Consider the following 21756-nt stretch of genomic DNA (forward strand, 5'->3'; position numbering starts at 1 on the left):
AGAACTACAACACTGTGCAAAAGTCCTGACCCACCCTTTATTTCTTTATATTTTGCTTCCAAGGAGCTAGATGTTCTTATAATTTTTTTGGTCTAAGCAGTTGTTCTCCAGGCTTTCTGAAGGCCTTTCAAAGTTTTTCTTTTCACTTATTTTTATTCCAGCTCTTGTACCTGACCATCTTTAAAGGGATGTTTTTTGAGACATCATGAGAAATGTCTCAGTGTTGTTGATGGTCACAATTTATGAAGTCATGAATGCAATTGTACATGAATTGTACAAGTAGCCTGGAGAACTTTAAAAAGTTTTTATGATGAAAAAATTAGTCTGATATCAGATATTGATTAGTGGGTAGAGGGATTTAAAAGTCTGGATCCAGGAAATGGAAAAACATACTCAAAGTCTTTGCACAATTGCTCTCAGAAATACATCCACTGAGGAAAGAATCAGTGTTTAAACTGTGAGGACAGTTCAGCTGAAGTCATTATAATCATTAAAATCACAGTCTGAGATGAATGAAATGACTGTTAGTGAAACTGCTCTATCACAGCTATCACATGACATAGCGTGTGATGAAGACTGCTTAATTTGAAGGGGTCACAAGTCAAAGCGGATGAAACCTTGACTTGAGCTTATTATATAATACTACATACTGTAGTATATTCTAACTAGGCAGCTCATTTCTTTCTCTTTAAAAAATACTTTATTTAAAGATATAACACACCTTCAGTTGTTGTGAAATGTAAAACTGATCAGAGGGCAAATGTGACTGATTTTTGAATGCAAACTGTAATGTGATATTTATAATCACCATATACTTCTATCCTTTCCAATTTTGCCAGTACCAACACACAATTTTATGTAAATTTTTAAAGATAAAAGACAGTATAAGTTTTATCTTATTTGAACTGGAAAATGAGGTCCAATATTTAAAATCCCTATATTTCTATATGTTGTCAATTAAACCAATGGCATTAAGAAATATAGTTTTAAATAGTTCTATAGCAATATTACTTTGAGGTGCAGATCAGTCTATTTAACTTAGAGTTTGGAGGTCAAATTTGAATGGATTGTTTAGATGACCACACAATACACTCCAATAAATTTGATAAGAATTAATTTAATTTTTAAAAAACTATCGTGTTTACAGAAAGAAGGAAACGCGTAAAAACACTGCCAACCCCCCCAAAACACATAACCTCCTTGGTGGCGGTAATATTAAAAAAAAAAATGTAAAAGCGATTGTATTAGTTACACCTCATGCCTATTAATGTGGGACAAAACACCTTTCGGACATTTTTAATCCCCCAAAGAGGATGTGTGAAACTGGAAAGTAAATTATATGCAGATAATATTGTTTTACCACACGATGTCGCAGGGGTTTCTTTATATTTGTCAGGGCTGGGAGGCTTACTCACTTAGTATTGCACTCCGATGCAGAAGATGGCGTTATTAAGCTCATACTCGAAGCCAACTGCCGCAAAAAACCAGGATGATGAGTCCTTAAGCAGGGAGAGGAGCGGCAGGAGGAGGGAGTCCACCACATATCAAACTCTGTGCTGTAGCATATGCGGCTAAATCATAAAACTGCCAGCTAAAGCTATGTAGCCTGTGCAACCTGCTCTCTGGCATTCACGGGGACACGAGAAGAGCCGGGGTTTTCTTCTTTCTTTTTAAAGTTTCTAACTGTGATATTTTTAATACTATCCGGGAACAGCAGCAGCAGCAGCAGCAACAACAACAACAACATCATCAGCTGGCGTTTAGCATTAGCGGCCAAGCTTCCCGGAAGGAGGCCGCCGCAGCGCCGGGTGGAGGTTTAACTTTCCCTGCCCTGACGTCCGCACCGAAGTGATATAAACCCAAATGATAAACTGATATTTATTTCCTCTCGGTAAGAATGGATTCCTCTTTGGGGATATGCGGCGAGGAATGCTTGGCAATATCCTTTCTGAGTTCTGGTATTTTTGGGCTTGTTTTTTTTGGGGGTTTTAGCTTGTTAGCTAACGTTAGCTTTTAGTGAAGCCCATTAGGCAACGTTAGTAATTCAGTAATATGGAGATATTTAGTAACCGTGCACTTAAATAATCATGTTATAAAGTAGCTACAGCTCACTTTTAATCCAGTTCATTGCTAACCGCACAGATATATGACCAGTGTCATGCAATTAACGCTAATTAAAATCACTTGTACAGAATAACGTTAGCCATCCTTACACCTTTACACCCTTAAGCTAAAAGTATTACCTGCACTGGCACCAGCAAACCCAGCATCTGCAGTGCTTTGTCCCACCTCCTGCTCTTTTCTTTTATTACCTTAAGTTGCCCACCTTTTAACTGGCATGGCTTGTTCTAACCCTTCAGAGTATCTGTAGTGTAATCTCAGTTTACAAAGCCTGGGGTGACAGTCACTAGTTTCTCATTCTCAGTCACAATAATTCCTTGATTGTGCTGCTCACACTGTAAAATGCCTGGAGGTGAGGTCTGGCCAGAAGGAGCCCAGACTCCTGTCACTAATTGAACGCGGTGGAGAGTTTATGTAAGTATCAATGAACCAAATGACTGAAAAACAATGTGATTTTTGTCAAGCAGTAGATAAACCTATTGAGAATCATAAGTAGTGGTGATGAGTTGTTGAAACAATTTGAACACTCTTAGGCATTTACTGCAGCACCTAGTTTGTGAGAACTCGTAAAGCTGTGGTTTATAGCATATCTGAGGTGTCTGCGCTACTCTGGGTTTGTCTTTTATATTTCCTCCTATCTCTGACCCACAATTGCTGTGATATCGGTATGGTTCAAAATACACTCTGTTAGGTCAGAAAGGTGTGTGCCATGATAGCGTCACACTGAGTACTTGGCAGGATGATAGATAATTATATAGTTTAACTGGCCACTTGGTTAGGTACTAATAAGATGGCAGTAACTCAGTGCAGTAAGGCATGTAAATATGGTCAAGAAGCCCTGCTGAAGTTCAAACTGAGTATCAGAACACGAAAAAGAGGTTATTTATGTGACTTTTATTGTAGTGTGGTTGTTGGTGCCTGATGGGCTGGTCTGAGTATTTTAGAAACTGCTAATCTACTGGGATTTTCCAGCACAGTCATCTTTAGTGTTTACAATGTGTGGCCTGAAAAAGAGAAAATATCCAGTGAGCTGTAGTTCTGTGGGCAAAAGTGCCTTGTCAGAAGTCTGACTGGTCAGACTGCTTTTAGCTCATAGTCAGATATCCACTCATTACAACTAAGGTATGCAGAAGAGGATCTCTAAACACAGAGAGCTGAACATCATTTACACACCACAGCCTTCCTGCATATTGTTGCTGACCATGGCCACCCATTATGAACACAGTGTATCCATCTTCTAATGGCTGTTTCAGGCAGGATAGCAGACCATGTCACAAAACTCAGATCATCTCAAACTGGTTTATTTAACATGTCCGTGAGTTTCCTGGTAGTCAAATGGCAGGTCTCAATCCAATAGAGCACCTCTGGTATTTGTTGGAACAGGAGGGTTGCATCATGGATGTGAAGCTGCCATGTCTGCAGTAGCTGTGTGATACTGGCTCAAGAGTTGGGAGTTCGCCTTGTAATCGGAAGGTAATCGGAAGGTTGGCGGTTCGAGCCCCAGCTTGGACAGTCTCGGTCGTTGTGTCCTTGGGCAAGACACTTCACCCGTTGCCTACTGGTGGTGGTAAGAGGGCCCGGTGGCGCCAGTGTTCGGCAGCCTCGCCTCTGTCAGTGCGCCCCAGGGTGGCTGTGGCTACAATGTAGCTTGCCATCACCAGTGTGTGAATGGGTGTGTAAAGCGCTTTGGGGTCCTTAGGGACTAGTAAAGCGCTATACAAATACAGGCCATTTACCATTTTACCATTTACCATGCCAATATGGAGCAAAATTTTTCCAGCATCTTTTTGAGTCTATATATAAAGAATTAATGCCATTCTGAAGGCAAAACTGGGTCTAGCCAAATATTTGCAAGGTGCTCCTAGCAAAGGGCCTGTTGAGTGTAGTTGGATTATCTTTTTAGGGTGTTATCTAACCAATAGATCTTGCAATCAGAAAAGCAAAATGATGCATGGCTATGACAAATGATCTGAGAAGTGCTCTTCAGTGGGGCAGGAAGAAGTACAAAGAAAAATAATCCAGGAATAATTGATAGATTTTATGTGGTAAAGGTAATCATAAAAAATTACTATCTGTCTTCAGGTAAAAGATAAGATAAGACTTACTTACTTAAAAGTAGGGGAATTCCTATCTCAGGCTTTCTCATGGTTCATGATTTGATTTTACCTGAGAGAGTGCCTCAGTATGTTTCTGTTTCTATGTTTTCACTGTATAATATCTATCCAGATTTCCTGGATTTTGTTCTATGTAGATTTTATAGTTTCCTAGGCTAAATCTAAAAAAAAAAAAGCAAAATGAAAACTGCCAGAGAATCTGAAACAAATGCAACATAACATAGTCAGAAATTTTTAGTGGCAGATGTCATGCAGCCCAGCTAAAAGACTGAATGCTGCGTTTTTAGTGACTTTATGGAGCTCTTCCTCTGAGTTCAGAAGGACACTTATAAGGACGATGCTGCCTGTGGGGCTGTGGTGATATGGTTGAGTGTTCCAGTCCCTTCAGCTGATGTAAACTTGCTCCACACATACCACACCACTTCCTAGTTAGAGTTTACTCAACAACTTGTGCGTAACACTTAGTTTGTGTACTTTTTACACCCCCTAGCATTTGTTCGGGTTATGTTGTGACAGTGGGGGTTATTTTAAATTGTCACTGTGGCTTGGGTTGTTAAGCTTTTCTTTGCACCAGCAGGCAGCTCACTGCAGATTATCCAGAATTCCTTTGCTTCCTAGGCTGTAATGAGACTCACATGAACACACAAGCTACATGCTCAACTAAATCTATTAAAAAACACACTAAACTAAGAAGTAGTCCTTACAGGGAGAAATGACTAGATAAGCAGATTCTGTGTCAGCTTTAATCTCTTAAATCTTTCATCAAAGTCCCCCCCAGACACCACGTATTCGGGTTTTTAAAATTATTGGCTCAAGAAACTTGAATTTAAATGGTCACCAGGACATAAAGTTTGCATATATCAGATTTCCAGTCGCATCTAATAATAAATGCTTAAAATATTTGCTGATATAGATATTAATCAATATTAATTTTTAGGCATTTTCTTGGCATTAAAGAAAGCCGTACTTAATTTTTTTTAGATTTTATTGAGGAAACTATTTGGTGAGGACCTCTGTCTTAGCCAGTTCACTGTTTTCATTTATAATACTAAGGAATCGTGTATTTGCACAGTTTAGTGTTTTCTATAGTCTCATCTATAGTAGAGGTGCTACACCCAGAGTGATTAAGGTTGTTTTTAAAGATTTTAGACATCCAAAATTGGTTATATAGAAATGGAAACTAGAAAGTCTGATAAATACGTTTGACAAATGTGAGCATCATAAGGGCCGCCACATATTTTATTCGTTGTTCTGTGTTGTATGGTCATTGTAGTATTTTTTTATATTCCCCTGAGGGGTTTTCGATTTTCTCAGTTGTTGATTGTGTAATTTTCAATATCAGACGTTGATTCTGGTCAACTCCGAGTTCCTCTGACACGTTTTTTTCTCGCATGGCTGAATCATTTTCCTCTCACTATATGCAATTTGACTTAGTGTGAAGTGGAGGGGAAGCGTGGGCAGTTTCCTGAGCGCAGTGTTGGCCCCGATTGTTAGTCAGCAATTGTTAGAAAGGAAAAAATGAGCCTGCCTACATCAACCCACATCACAGACTTGAAGCTGATTAAGCTGAATGTTTATTGACGCAAAGCTTGTGCGGCTCCAGTGGACTTTCGCAAGCAAAACCCGAAGGACATACAATGCTTGTTTGTTAATCTTTAACTGCAGATAGACATACGTTTTGCATGTGTGCATGTGTTTGTTTTAATCACTTGATAGTTATAGTCCACCACTAATCTACCAGCATTGCATCTCAGATGTTGAGTTTAATATTTCCATACTGAATGTTGCATGAAACTTGCTGCTAATTGCAAAAGAATGGCTGTTATAAGAGGGTTATATTGCTGCAGGTTGTCTGTATGTTTCTTGTGTTTTAGTTTGATTTACTTCTAAGCTTATGTGATATTAAGCACCACAGAGCTGATTTTAAGTGGGAGTTTGTACTGTTTTGATCCAGACTGGGTGTTTTAGCCAACCCTGATGCTGTTGTGTCTCGTCCAGTGGCTCAGCTATCGATACCCATCAATGCTAAGTTTGAAATTGTACGAGGTATGTGACCCTTTTGTTATTCTCTATTTCACTCTTGTTTTAAATCCTGAGTATAATCAGTCAGGATACGTTTGTGTATTTTTCTGTAAGCTCTCTCCGTCACACCTCACTTTCTTTGACCTCTATTCCATGTGAAGTTAATGTTTAGTCAATGTCACAGCACCAAAAGTAAAAGTGAAAGGAGCTTTTCCATTGCACCTAATGAGAAAATGTAAAGACTTCCCACACAGTGTCGCAGTATGTTAAGCAGTGGCCAACAGTAAGAACCTGTAGAAATACTTGTAACAGGACTACTAAGTTTCCCTCTGCAGACTATTTGAATGGCACTATTTAAGCTCTCCTTTTTTCCTTTCAGAAGCTGAAGAAGCTCTTCTTATTGATTTGTCAGTAGATCGTAAGTAGTTTTTTTTCTTTTTCTCTTCTGATATATGAGTTTTGAGTCAATATCATGTGTAAAAGATCTTATAAAAAGGTGTTGGAAGCCAGGCTTTCAGAGGTGAATCATGACATTAATTACAACACAACACCTGTCTAGCTTTACTGCATTGTTAGAGCATGCCTGCAGCTTAATGTCTTTATTTAGTAGTATACTCAGGTCATGAGTTGCCAGGGTTTTCTGAAAGAATGCTTAATTGGTTCACTTCTAAATCAATTTGTTTTGTTTGCAGAACAGTTTGCATTACTAAGGAGTTTCAAAGTCTAAGGATGTGTGCTTTCTGTTTCCTGTTCAAGCTTCCGTTAAAGTACGAATCAAAGGAGAAAAAGCCCCAGAGCTGCTGTTGGAACTGCAGGATGATGATCGGACTCAGACTTTCCTTACCCAGGTGAAGAGTGCTCAACTAGCAGGTAAGACTCGACTGTTTCACTCATCTAAAGCAGTGGGATAGTTAATTATTTAATGACTCATCTAACATTTATTACAAAGGGTGGATTACAGCTCTTGCTCGTTTCCTGTGTATTCTTGCTGCTGACATACAGGTGGAAAGACTCCTTGGCCTCAGTTTTTGAAATCAGATCCACCTCCATGGGTGCAAGCCCACTTCTTTGAATGTAGCCATAAAGCACAAAAAAACTTTGTTTGTTTATTGTGATTTCACTCTTAGATTTACGTTTTAGCCTTATAAGCTGTGGCCAAATTTCCCACACTTTCTGTTATCAGAAATTGGTGTTCAGATATACTTATAATGTATAAAGGTCTTAAATGCTATAAGCCTTTGTTATGTTGGGAGCATGAGGGGATTATATTAAATGGTGATCATGCATTGCTTTTGCTTTGGTCTGCACCTCACTGTGAGTGCTGAAAGAAGTAATAAAGTAATCTTATCCACACCCATCCGTAGTTTATCTTCATTTTATCTGGATATCTTAACTGGAGAGAAGAGCTACTAGGAAGCTGGATGTATAGAAGTCTAATTCACATGCCGTTGTTGAACTCCTGGCAGCCTTTTGGCTAAGAACACTGGGATAATTGTATTCAGTTACATGACCTAATCTGTACACGTAAGTCCAGGGTGGAGACGTGTAAAGCACTGCAGGATGTGTGTGTTTGTTTTATTTAAAATCATAAACAGTCAAAGTGTATTATATTTGAAGCTGTGAAGTCTTTTTACGTATAAGTAACCAGTCAGCTGCCTATAAAACAAATCTTTGTATTTGTTTTTTTCCCCTCTTACTTGTTTCTGAGGTTCGTGATTATATCTGTTCCACATAGATTATAGATGTCATGCATTTGTAGCTGACAGGTTTTTGTAGAACACACTCTTAGAAAAACCCAGCATGTGCACTTGCATCCAAAAATACAAAGACAAGGAAATGGTCTTGCATGCCTTGAGTGGTTTGTATTATAGTGTGACATAAATGTAAAAGAAGATTTGTTATTTCCTTAATTTATATACTAAGTAAATTAAAAAACGGTCTAATTTACATGGATTTTTCCTAATTGCTTTTGTGTGTAAACCGTGGCTTTAAAAGTCTTTTGCTTTTCCTTTTGCCTGTTTTTCAAAAATGCAGTAGAGACACAAGAGTTAATGTGCTGGAAAATGTAGTCCAGCTGGCCAAGAGTTTAACCCGTACACACCCTAACTAAACATCCTCCCTGGCTTTTGAATCAGCCTTTTGGTTACGAGCTCATTGACCAACATCTTGCTGTGACAAATATTTTGAAGCAGGATGGTGGTGGCACTCTGAGGAGCTGTTATTTCTCAGAACCTGTTCATCCAGTTTACTGTCATTTACTGGTTAATGCTCATAATATCCTTCAGTAAAGCAAGTACCAGAAACCCTTTCCATATTGCTCTTGTCATAAGGCGCATGTTCATGTGATGACGTTTCTCTTGTGATTTCCGTTCGTCTTAACAGGATGTTAAATGTGGTGTTTCTGCCTCTGTTTCCAAGACCACATCTCTTTTTGTTTTACACCTGATTATATTACGCAGTTTTGTTTTTTTTTTTTAAATTTTAAGTTGCTTATCTTGTAGAAATAATAATGACCAAATTTTGCTTATGATCCTCTTCAACTCATCGGGGACATGTATTTAAAAACCTAGATTTTGCTCTTTTGTGCTACCATCTAATGCTGCTAATTGACTTTCTTAGTCAAACCTGCCAAACCAACAGCAATGGAGCCCATTACACCAACACCACAGAGAACTCCAGTACCTGTCCCTCCACAAAGGGTTGCCAAGACAGCTAACCCACCCAAACCTACTAGTGCAGTGCCCCCGAGTCTTAACAACAACACTCCATCAACTCTGAATAACACAAGTAAGAATAAAAGCATTCATAATAGATGATACAAAAAAGAGCTGTCTTATTTCTTTGTAAGTTTACTTTTTTCACTTTCTCTGTTTAAAGATCCAATTCAGTCACTTGTTCCAGACTTTGGCTTTGAGAACAACCACACTTTCCAAGTGGAAGAAAAGAAAAATCACCAGAATCGCATAGTTGCCTCTAGGGAGCCTCCACCTGTCCCTCCACTACCTCCTCGCAAAGCTTCTTCTATTCCATCCAATCCTCTGCCTCCTGCTCCAGTCCCTAAAGACAGAGCTGCCTCCTTACAGGCCAAAGACAGCTCCTCAGTCACTAGCAGCAAGTCAGAGTAAGTTAACTTCTGTCACAGCGAAGTAGATTTACTGTACATTAAAACTATTTTGATTAGCAAGCAAAATGTTTAATCTGTCCATAATACTGCTGATTTTAAAGTATTTTTCCCCCCTTTTTCAGTAGTTTTAGGTCAGGGTTTGACCGTGCAGACAGGCCACCATCTTGGTGTGAGAGCCCCACCACCAACAGCATGAGACAGGCCATGTTCTCCACCCAGGCAGGTCAGAGAGAATACCTCATCAAACACCGCCTGGGCAAGAAGGAGAAGGAGTACGTGGATATCCGGCCCTTCAAGTAAGTGGAATTCATTAATTTCTTTTTGTTTTGATAAGAAGAAAAAACTTATGTGTGAAAATATGATTGAGACATTTTAGTTTAGAAATGAGAAAAAAATACACTGGGTGCTTGTCTCTGATGGGTTTTTTATTTTCCTTTGCCTTTTATGTGCTTTCAAATCACATGTTTAATCTGCACGAGGTCTTCTAAACCAAAGATTGATCCAATTCTTTATACAATTATTGGTGTGCTGGACTTCTGCTCTATGCAACTGAACTTCTGTAAAAAAACAAGAAAAGAATCATAAAACAAAAAAACCCAAACAGATTCTTCACCATTTTCATAACACTGAGTGGAAAGTTGCATCTGAAACATGCTGCTGCACATCTGGTAGAATTGCAATCAATGGCTGTATTGGTTCAATTGATCTATTCCCCGGGGTGAAACTACAGGGAGTACAGAATTATTAGGCAAGTTGTATTTTTGAGGAATAATTTTATTATTGAACAACAACCATGTTCTCAATGAACCCAAAAAACTCATTAATATCAAAGCTGAATGTTTTTGGAAGTAGTTTTTAGTTTTAGCTATTTTAGGGGGATATCTGTGTGTGCAGGTGACTATTACTGTGCATAATTATTAGGCAACTTAACAAAAAACAAATATATACCCATTTCAATTATTTATTTTTACCAGTGAAACCAATATAACATCTCCACATTCACAAATATACATTTCTGACATTCAAAAACAAAACAAAAACAAATCAGCAACCAATATAGCCACCTTTCTTTGCAAGGACACTCAAAAGCCTGCCATCCATGGATTCTGTCAGTGTTTTGATCTGTTCACCATCAACATTGCGTGCAGCAGCAACCACAGCCTCCCAGACACTGTTCAGAGAGGTGTACTGTTTTCCCTCCTTGTAAATCTCACATTTGATGATGGACCACAGGTTCTCAATGGGGTTCAGATCAGGTGAACAAGGAGGCCATGTCATTAGTTTTTCTTCTTTTATACCCTTTCTTGCCAGCCATGCTGTGGAGTACTTGGACGCGTGTGATGGAGCATTGTCCTGCATGAAAATCATGTTTTTTCTTGAAGGATGCAGACTTCTTCCTGTACCACTGCTTGAAGAAGGTGTCTTCCAGAAACTGGCAGTAGGACTGGGAGTTGAGCTTGACTCCATCCTCAACCCGAAAAAGCCCCACAAGCTCATCTTTGATGATACCAGCCCAAACCAGTACTCCACCTCCACCTTGCTGGCGTCTGAGTCGGACTGGAGCTCTCTGCCCTTTACCAATCCAGCCACGGGCCCACCCATCTGGCCCATCAAGACTCACTCTCATTTCATCAGTCCATAAAACCTTAGAAAAATCAGTCTTGAGATATTTCTTGGCCCAGTCTTGACGTTTCAGCTTGTGTGTCTTGTTCAGTGGTGGTCGTCTTTCAGCCTTTCTTACCTTGGCCATGTCTCTGAGTATTGCACACCTTGTGCTTTTGGGCACTCCAGTGATGTTGCAGCTCTGAAATATGGCCAAACTGGTGGCAAGTGGCATCTTGGCAGCTGCACGCTTGACTTTTCTCAGTTCATGGGCAGTTATTTTGCGCCTTGGTTTTTCCACACGCTTCTTGCGACCCTGTTGACTATTTTGAATGAAACGCTTGATTGTTCGATGATCACGCTTCAGAAGCTTTGCAATTTTAAGACTGCTGCATCCCTCTGCAAGATATCTCACTATTTTTGACTTTTCTGAGCCTGTCAAGTCCTTCTTTTGACCCATTTTGCCAAAGGAAAGGAAGTTGCCTAATAATTATGCACACCTGATATAGGGTGTTGATGTCATTAGACCACACCCCTTCTCATTACAGAGATGCACATCACCTAAAATGCTTAATTGGTAGTAGGCTTTCGAGCCTATACAGCTTGGAGTAAGACAACATGCATGAAGAGGATGATGTGGACAAAATACTCATTTGCCTAATAATTCTGCACTCCCTGTAGCACTGATTGCAAGAGCAAATCCACTCTGGAAACTTAACTGAAAGTGAACAGAAACCAAAAACTGAAGAATACTACTTTTGTTGGCGTTAAATATATAAACTCTATGTTTCCTAGGTTTTTCACAGGTACGTGGAATGTGAACGGTCAGTCTCCAGACAGCAGCCTTGAGCCGTGGCTCTGCTGTGACCCTGAACCTCCAGATATATATGCTCTTGGGTCAGTAAGAAAAATTCATACAGTACATTTTTGGCAAGAAAAAAAAAATCATGTTATGATGTTATTCTTATGTTGTAAAAACGGCCAGTGTGATGATTTGGGTTATGGTTCTAGTTTTCAAGAATTGGACCTGAGCACTGAGGCTTTCTTCTACATGGACTCATCCAAAGAGCAGCTGTGGGTCGATGCTGTGGAGAGAAGCCTGCACCCAAAAGCCAAGTACAAGAGGGTGAGCAGAGAGACTTTCTAAAAGATGAGTTGACCAAAAAGTGAAGCATATAATCTTGTTTATATATATATATATATATCTATATATATATATATATATATATATATATATCTATATATATATATATATATATATATATATATCTATATATATATATATATATATATATATGTAAGCCCTAATGTGGAGGACAATGGGAAAACACCGTGGAATAAGTTGAACTCCTCCACTTTGCGCATGCATCCTGCCATATTGATGAGTAGGTGGGTAAAAATATGAATTTTCATTTTTTATTTCTTCAGGTTCGGATCATACGACTCGTTGGGATGATGCTTGTAGTTTATGTTAAAAAGGCATACAAGAATCACATAAAAGATGTGGCTGCTGAGCACGTGGGGACAGGAATCATGGGAAAAATGGTATGTTCACACTAAGACAAAATACAATGTGGCTGAAAACCATAAATGAGCCATTGTAATTGAAGTATCAAAGATCATGATGAATATGTAAACTGTCTGACTGTGAGATATCCCTGCTATCTTGCACCTTTAGCTTCTTGGGTAATTTGGGTTATGTTTTTAATGAACGTGAAGTTGTTGGATCGCTGTTTTGGATTAATTAAATACTAAACATGTTATCTGCAGTTTGCATTGATATCTTACCTGGTTGTATTTACCTGAATGTCAATAAGTCATTCTTGCTTTATGTTTCAGGGGAACAAAGGAGGCGTAGCAGTGAGGTTTGTTTTCCACAACACTAGCTTCTGCATCGTCAATTCCCATCTAGCAGCACATGTGGAAGACTTTGAGCGCCGCAATCAGGACTATAAAGACATATGTGCACGCATGACCTTCCACTTACTGGACTACCCTCCTCTCAGCATCGTCAAGCACGAGTGAGTGCCCACTCTTTTAATTTAGCGTGTTACAGTAACATTACATAACCAGTTTTGTAATGACACTACAAATCTCTGACAGGATTTCTGAATCATCATATTCATTACAAAGATGCTATTTAAAGTGCTTTCTGTTTCTTTGGTGTGTTTTAGTGTTGTAATCTGGCTCGGGGACCTAAACTATCGTCTATTTATTACCGATGCTGCTGACGTCAAACAATACATTAATCAGGGTGATCTAAAGAAGCTTCAGGAGCATGATCAGGTAAGAAACTGTTACCTTGCTCAATGTTTCCTGTGAAAGTGACATAAATCTCACTACTGTTTTGGCTGCCTTTTAACATTTAAAAACAGGGACAGTTCCTCTTTTTTAATTTTTTTTTACTGTTAGGATGCCTCCCTTACTGCTTCTTACTCTCTCTTGTAAGTTTAAAATTTTCAGAACAAGCATAAAAGAAGTTAAAAATGTCCACTCCCTGGCCACTATTAGATACTCATTCGCTCATCAATGCAAATATCTAACTAAATATAGATGGACAGATAGCTAGATAGAGAGATATATAGATATATATGTTATATAGATATATGTAGATCTAGATTTGGATTTGATTTTGAAACTGAGAATCAGAGTAGGGAAGAAAGTTTTTTTTAAGGGACTTGTACCGTGGCATGGTTGTTGGTGCAGGTGACGGGGTCTAAACTCATACTAGCAAGGTGCAGCTAATAAAGTGACCTATGGGTGTATTTTAATTTTATCCATGTCAGATTCTTATCAGCAGTTTTTCAGTTCTTAGGCACTGTTTTATTTACATACTATCTGGGTAAGTAGACTGTGCTTATGTTTGCAGTTTGTCAGATGTCCGTTAAGTTCAGAAAAATTAAAACACAAAGTATTTCTTGATAAATATAAACTGGGAAAAGAAATAAGGGAAGCTGTTTGTCAAACACTGTTATTACTTACCGTCAGGTTGTGTAATCTTTCAGTTTCTTTTGCCTATTTATTTCAAAGCAGATGGGCTCTGTTTTGACTTTTTGAATAAACAATATTTTCCTACTTCTAATTTGCAGCTGAACGTTCAGAGGCAGACAAAGAAGGCCTTCACAGACTTCATGGAAGGGGAGATTAACTTCATTCCCACATACAAGTTTGACCCTAAAACTGATCGATGGGACTCCAGGTAAAGCCACGGCCCTCTGTTGAATATAGCAAACACAGAAGCTTTTTCTTTTTCTATTTCTATTTCTTTTTCTTTTTTTTTTAAGTATCCCAAGACCTCTAATTCAAACAAATAACCTCATTCAGGATTCACACATTTTGAATCCTGATTACACAGTGTTTTTTTTCCGGCCCTTTCGCTACACTAAAATACAGTGTCAGCATTACTGTATTTGTGAGACGTGAGATTCCTGACTTGGCTTCTGAAACTGTGCCTGTTTCCTGCAGTGGGAAGTGCAGAGTCCCGGCTTGGTGTGACAGAATCCTGTGGAGGGGCAACAGTGTCAAGCAGATAGAATACCGGAGTCACATGAAGATGAAAACTAGCGACCACAAGCCCGTCAGCTCCCTCTTTAGTATAGGGGTGAGGATCTCTGCAGTCACATAAAGCTGGCAGTCTTGCGTTTTTCGTTTTTTACACAAAACAATTGCTGTTGCTTGAATAAAAATGACATTAATATTTGCATTCATGATGTTTGAAATATGCGTTTGTGTAACAGGTGAAGGTGGTAGATGAGCAGCGCCACAAGAAGGTGTTTGAGGAGATAGTTCGTGCAATGGACAGGATGGAAAATGACTGCCTTCCATCTGTTTCTCTAAGCAGGAGAGAGGTAAGAGTACTGTTACACTATGGGTCTGTCTTAAGTTTATTCTTAAAATAATCTTGCTTCTCTTTCTTTGCTCTGCAGTTTACATTTGAGAATGTCAAGTTCAGGCAGCTTCAAAAGGAGCGCTTCCTTATAAAAAATGATGGGCAGGTACCCTGTCACTTCGCCTTCATCCCCAAACTTAATGACTCGCAGTATTGCAAGTCTTGGCTGCGTGCTGAGCCCAGTGATGGAATGCTGGATCCAAGTGAGTCCCATAGATCCCAATAATACTCTAACTTTGTTAAACTCTTTAATCTTGTTGGTTCAAATTTTAGACCTATAACCAAGATCTGTGAAGTAGTTTAACTATTGGTACTGAATGCATCTTGTTGTATCCTTTTTTTTAATGATCACTAGCTGTTGAATGCACTTAATGTTAATGTTGTTAAAAATGAGTTTACCACTTCTCTGTACCCCATATAAATAAAAAGTAGATCATTGAGGCACAGTTAAAAACATGTTTCCCTGCAGGAGAGTTAGCGCTAATCCTCCCTTATTGTCTTGAACAGATGAGACTCTGGAGATCTATCTGGAGGTGTATGTCAGTAAAGACTCTGTCACACTGCTCAATTCTGGAGAAGACAAAATAGAGGACATCCTGGTGCTTCATCTGGACCGTGGCAAAGACTACTTTATTACAATCTCAGGCAATTACCTGCCCAGCTGCTTTGGCACCTCGCTGGAGACTCTGTGCCGCATGAAGAAACCCATCAGAGAAATCCCCATTACCAAACTCATTGACCTGGTAAGAGGAAGCTAGTCTGGCAATCTTGAAGAGACGGATGCTTTTAGTACAGTGTAAACAGATAGGATTAGTGAACAGAGACATATTTTCCTGAGATTTGTTCAAACTGATTGCACAGAGTAGTTTTTTAACAACCTGAACCCAGGGCTAGGAGGCATCAGGGGTTCTTCTGTCTCGTAGAGTAAACTCAGTCACAGAGAGAGCCTATATTTGGAGAGTGTAAAATATCTCAAACTATATTTCTGGCCATGAGGGGCCAAGGGAACAAGGAAGTGGCAAGAACATAAGAAGGGAGCTCCTAAAGAAAAGGAAAGACTGACTCAGCTTAGACCCACTTTAGTTTCTTTCATATAAATAGACTCCTCTAACTTTACATGATTTCCTCTGTCTGCTTCTATTATGCTATTTTGATCGAATCTGATCTGCGTTTAGGATGTAGAACTACTATCACTGCGTACTTCTTTAGCTCTACTTTAAGCTTTTTCATTTTCCTGCCGCACTACTGATTTGATCAAATGATTTGTGCAAAAAAACAAAAACCAATCCAGAATCTGTCACTTTTCTGACACTTTTTCTGTTTATCCCTGGTGCTTCTCTCTACTTTCTTTCCTCCTTTGTTTCCCTTCATCGCCTCTTCTTGCCTTGATCATTTGTTTCCAACTCTTCACTGTGGCTGTGGGCTGACTTCTTGCTCAGGGAGAGGACAGCTACATGGAGAAGGTAAAATATTGACACGGATACTGATCACTTATCCGGCACAACAAGGTCACTTTAAGTTGAGATACAAGACCACCTCTTTTATCAGCTTTATGGGACATTATTAATCTCCCTCTTTGTTCATGTTATATATAGAAACTGGTTCCTATACTATAAAGGTCAGTCCCAATATTAATGTGTGTTATGTATGAGGATTAACTTTTTCCAGCTTTATAACACAGCAGATTTCACAGAGCTGAACCATTTGTTGCCAGTGGATATAAAATTAACCAGAGTGACTTTAATCATGAAAAGAAGTGATTTTTTTTTAATGAAAAATAATATGATCTGTGTCCAGCTCCTGAATTGTGTCGGCATTTCAGACTTTGCATGTAATCACTTAGAGCCAAAATCCCAGGTTTGAGACAGCTGTAAAGATTCAGTTTTTTCTGCTAGTGGATCTTTATGATGTCAGAGAGAAAGAGAATTTATTTTCAATGTTTTACTAAGACAGCAGCCACCTACTGCACGAATCTGTTTGCAGTGGGTAGCCAATCAGAAGAAAACTGACTGAAAATGAATGGAGTTTAAATAGCTTGTTTGAAATGATGTTTGAGCTATACACAGTATAAAAGACACATGTAGACACCAGTATGCCATCCATTGGTTAGTGAAGTTTGACTATGAAGCCACAGAGTGTTTTCACCATTGAAATCTCTGTGTTTTGAAACTGAAAACTTAAACTGGGAAACCGTAGGCACCGAGTTCCGTTTAGCAACAACCTGTGGTTGACAATTCATTAGCCAATAAACATAATCAGAATAATCCTCCATTCTGACTCTATATGTTTTTATGACATGAAACTAGTGACTCAGCCCATAAAGTCATCAGAAAAGTGTGTGCTGGTGTCACAGAGCAAGGAAGCTACAACTATACAACCTGAAGTCTTTTTGCAACCCCATGAGTCGCCCCCTGGTGGCCATTAGAAAGAATGCAGGTTTGAAGCACTCAGCTTTTGGTTCTGACAGGGGACACCAATGTTATGTCCATCTTTTATACTAACTAAATTGAGCCGAGCGACTGCGTCAGTGCTCAGTATACTGTAAATAAGGATTATTTTTAACTGTGATGGCTGCCGATCAGTCAAATATAAGTATCCTTTGTTTTTGTTCAGCTAGCATTTTTAATCAGTACACACCCTTAGAAGCTAACCAAGAGTGAATCAGTGTGTGCTCGTCTCACATCCCCCAGAGCTGGCACAAGCAGCATTTGGTAATCCACAGGCAATCAGAGACCGGACAAAGCTTTAGTTTGGTTATACCCTGAGTGTGGTTGTGTGTGGGGGGTTAGTCGCCTATTAAATCTTCCATGGGCCATTGAGAGCAGAGAGGAAACATCAGCCTGGTGAAAGTCAGACACACTAAATCTCATTTCACAGCAGGCTTGCCTTGCTGCTCAGCTCCTTTATGCACATGACTGAAGCTAATGAGAGGGAGTGTTGAAGCTGAGACATTCATATGAAGTCTAACTGCAGGCCTCCTCTTCCTTTTTATGACTTGATGAGTGAAAATGGGGAAACAGAGAACCACTTACAATATAAGCATGTTCCATTTTCTTGACACTGGCGCAAGGTAATGCATTTTATGTAAAAGCTTTTTGGCCTTGATCGCTGTAAGATTAATTACAATGTAAATATACTTCTTACACCATATTACATTAGTTCTGTGTGTTAGCATCATCCCAGCTGCTCTCCAGTTTCCTCTGCCCTCATGTGCAGGCTCAGTAGCTGTGGTTATTTATAGGCGTCTCTCGTGAGTCTCGGGGATCCATTTTCAGTGACAAAAAGGATGTGATATCCAGCTCTGAGTAAAATGGCTTTCATACAAGTCTCCAGAGATGATACTGACCTCACTGCTGCAATTACACTAATTGATGTGATTTTTCATGTGAAGCCATTATTATGTGTTACACCTGATCAAAGCGGTATAAACACTGTATAACAATAGTACTCTGCTACTGTTTGTCAGAATAAGACATTTGGATTTTTGTCCAAACAGGAAAAGTCCAAGATGAACTTCCTGATGGTGGATGGAGCCGGTACTGAGGACAAACCTCTGAAGATCCCCAAGGAGGTGTGGATTCTGGTCAACCACCTCTACACAAAGTCCTGTGATCAGGTGAGAGAGCTTCAGATCTTTTCTGGATATGCCAACATTTTTTCACCTCTAGGAAAGAGTTTGGATTTACATAAATTCTTGCAGTGCTTACTGTCTGATACATTTCTTTAATGCTAACTGAAGCTAACATTACTGTGCTAAAAAACCCCTCATTGACATACTTGATAAATAATATTATTAAAGGGGACCTACTGTGTTTATTTATAGGTGGCTGATATTATTGTTGTTGGTGTTGTTGTTGTTGGTGTTATTATTATTGTTAATACTATTATGATTATTATTACTAGTATTATTATTATTGCAATCTGCAGGGATTGGGCATATGAATTTCAATGTGAAGAGATTGAAGCTCCAGTAATACTAATAGTTACGAACATTATTGTTTGTCCAATGTGTTTTGGCTTCTTCAAACTTTATGCTCAGCTCCGTGCACCTTGGAAGTGGGTGGAGTGCCAGAAACCTTCAGTCTGTTTCTACATCAGGCCTTAATTTTCCTCATTTTTCCCTGGATGTCTTTCAGGAGGACTTATTTCAGACACCAGGCCTACAGGAGGAGCTGCAGAGCATCATCGACTGTCTGGACACCAGCATCCCTGACTCCATCCGTATCCTATGAAACCAGTTCTAAAAGCAGAGCAGATTACATAACAGGGTTTTTTTGTGATCCGTTGATGGCAATAAGTGTTAAAATCCATGTCAGCTGGTTTACAGCTGATGGTAAGACGTTCAGGCAGGAGCAGAGTTCAGAGACGACATTGTGAAAATAAGAAAATTCTTGTTGTTCCCTAACTGTTGGTGTAGCTGGTTGTAACCACTCTGTGGCTGAGGCACTGCTGATCTTCTTGGAGGCTTTGCCAGAGCCAGTGGTGTGCTATGAACTCTACCAACGGTGCCTAGACTGCTCTAACGACACCCGCCTCTGCAAACAGGTACAGTCTGATTTATAAAGAGTGAGGCATCATGTTCATGTACAGATGAGTACAGTCATTTTTATGATTTGGTTAATCTCTGTGTTTACCTTGATTTTTGACAGTTGATCTCCCAGTTGCCCCGGGCTCACCGCAATGTGTTTCGCTACTTAATGGCCTTTCTGAAAGAACTTCTCAAACACTCACAGAACAACAATCTAACAGCCAGTCTCCTTGGTAAGGTCATCTCCATATATCATAATACAGAGTTTATTTAAGCAGATTTTTCCATCCCAACCATTTAGTTTTGCATTAGCAGTGGGACAATTAATTAAGAGCACAAATCATTGAATTTTAAAATTGTTCAATATATAAAATATTACATTGTCAACCACAATACAGTTATGCTGTAACCAAATCAGAGATGGAGCTTCCAGGCCTTCATATAATAAAATGCCAGTATTGAGTTTATACAATGGTAACCATATATTGGATTAAACATTTGTGACCTAAAATGCATAATGTGAGTAACTAATAAATTAGCATTTTGTATGTTAAATGTTGACCTGTTATTTGCGGTCAATCTCAATCACTGACATTTTTTTTCCTGTTCTTATACCTTAGCTACCCTCTTTGCCAGCCTCCTCATTCGACCACCTCCCAATTTTGTGGGCAGGCAGACGTCACACGAGCGCCAGAAAGCCATCGATTTTGTTCTGGGTTTCCTAATGGCCGGAGATGAGGAGTAACATTGAGGGTTAATTATGGTGTCAGTTTGGTCTGGAGCTGATTCCAAGCCTGGCTCTTCGGTTGTAAAGGACCTGGTGTTTTGACATCTACTGGAGACCAGTGCAGTTTTTCTGCACCCTACCTTTTACAAACTGTCGTGTTAATATGTAAGGTACCGAAGACTCTTATTAGAACTGTCATATCTTCAGTCCGTGCACAATAGGACAAGTTGCAGGATTTGGAAGCATTTGGGAGAGGTTTGAACTGATGCACTTTGTGATGACCCAAAGGACCCGTGCCTCCTGACTAGAGTTGACACTTCTTCATGTAGGTGCTCTTGCCAAAATAACCCCTAAGCCGTGAGTGTTATAAATGTGAAAACACTATATATATATGTGTATCCATAGATGCTAAATAGGAGACTCACTTACACTAAAGAAATGAAGAGACTGCCTTAGGTTTTAATAAATGGACTGAAGATGTTTAAATATATTGTTAAAATAGTTTGAAATGGGATGATCATAGAAATCTGTCACTAAGAAGTTTATGCTTAAGATAAATCATGACAATCATTTGTTTTGCAGCGTTTAGCTGAGGGGACAATATTAAGATACCTTTGAGCTTATCCATGGTATTTTAACTGTTTATTTATGTTTTTGTTTTCCTCCAAGTTTGCACCATGTGAACACTTTGGTTTCTACTGCAGTTTACTTTCAGTTTTAAAAATGTTTAATTGGGCATCTTCTTACTTGTTTTTATCACCCTGTTGTAGAAAACTCTTGGTTGTGAGTGTTTGCTGTGTTTTGTGTAACTTCAGCCGTCAACCTTACCTCCAGTTTCCTCATTTCCTCTTGACTTGCGAAACAAGTCTGTTAACACACTAACTTCCTGGTCAATCGGAATCGGGTGGAGATCTCACTCTTTTCTGGTGGTGTAAATAGTGACTGTTTACCTGTTTCCTGGTTGTTTGACTGTCTGCTGGTATGAATCTGTGATGGTGTTCAGTTTGTCCTGAAGGTGGTACTGTTGGTGTGCGTCTACATGTGTTTACATGTCTTCTCCCTCACTTTTGCCACATCTTAAAGCTCTCTATTCATTGTTTTAGGCAGTTCTGTCCCCTTAGGGTAAATCCAAAAGACTAATGTTCTCATTTGAACTCATGCAGCATTTTCTGGGTGTGAAATTAGCAGATTTTAATGGCTCATTACTCTGCAGGAAACTGCCTGTCTTTGTGCCACAGAGGATCATTCTGTTCTGTAGCCGATTCTCTGTAATAAGGAACTTCTAAGGCCCATTTCCTCTGAAACCGTTTAACCCATAAGCTTTTCACATTGATGATGTAATAATTTACCCATGATGCCAGAAAAACCAGAGTTTTTTCACACATGCCCCAGGACCTTTGCAGACGACATATACACATGATGCAATGTGAAAATGCTGACAATCGTGACACTTGTTGGTAACTGTTGGTCTGAAGTAGCTCATTCTGCCTTATTACCATCCTTACTCCAAAATCCTCTGTTGGCCTTTATCAAACTGAGATTTGCCAAACGGTGGCATGAGCCTATGGAACAGTTATATTGGGGATTTTTTTTTTTTTATATATATAGATTTGGGAGAACTGTTTTACA

The 21756-nt window shown here is 39.2% G+C and overlaps 1 protein-coding gene across 4 annotated transcripts; it reads left to right on the plus strand.

Moving 5' to 3' along the window:
• Nucleotides 1-1513: 1513 nt before the first annotated feature.
• Nucleotides 1514-21493, plus strand: ocrl (OCRL inositol polyphosphate-5-phosphatase). 4 transcript variants are annotated; one of them, XM_019364605.2, is made up of 24 exons: nucleotides 1514-1939; nucleotides 2456-2535; nucleotides 6190-6281; nucleotides 6637-6675; nucleotides 7014-7127; nucleotides 8877-9044; nucleotides 9135-9378; nucleotides 9507-9677; nucleotides 11779-11880; nucleotides 11995-12109; nucleotides 12412-12528; nucleotides 12823-13004; nucleotides 13158-13269; nucleotides 14073-14182; nucleotides 14449-14584; nucleotides 14721-14831; nucleotides 14910-15075; nucleotides 15380-15615; nucleotides 16312-16335; nucleotides 18369-18488; nucleotides 19009-19093; nucleotides 19290-19417; nucleotides 19522-19633; nucleotides 20021-21493. In XM_019364605.2, exons 1-24 carry the CDS (start codon nucleotides 1898-1900, stop codon nucleotides 20143-20145), a joined length of 2931 nt encoding a protein of 976 aa, XP_019220150.1. In that variant the 5' UTR covers nucleotides 1514-1897; the 3' UTR covers nucleotides 20146-21493. The 4 variants fall into 4 exon arrangements, with proteins under 4 accessions (XP_019220150.1, XP_019220146.1, XP_019220159.1 ...); XM_019364601.2 differs by having other exon boundaries at nucleotides 1516-1939; nucleotides 9504-9677; XM_019364614.2 differs by lacking the exon at nucleotides 16312-16335 and having other exon boundaries at nucleotides 1516-1939; nucleotides 9504-9677.
• Nucleotides 21494-21756: the final 263 nt, after the last annotated feature.

The sequence above is a fragment of the Oreochromis niloticus genome, linkage group LG2 (assembly GCF_001858045.2).
Source record: "Oreochromis niloticus isolate F11D_XX linkage group LG2, O_niloticus_UMD_NMBU, whole genome shotgun sequence".
NCBI classification, from domain to species: domain Eukaryota; kingdom Metazoa; phylum Chordata; class Actinopteri; order Cichliformes; family Cichlidae; genus Oreochromis; species Oreochromis niloticus.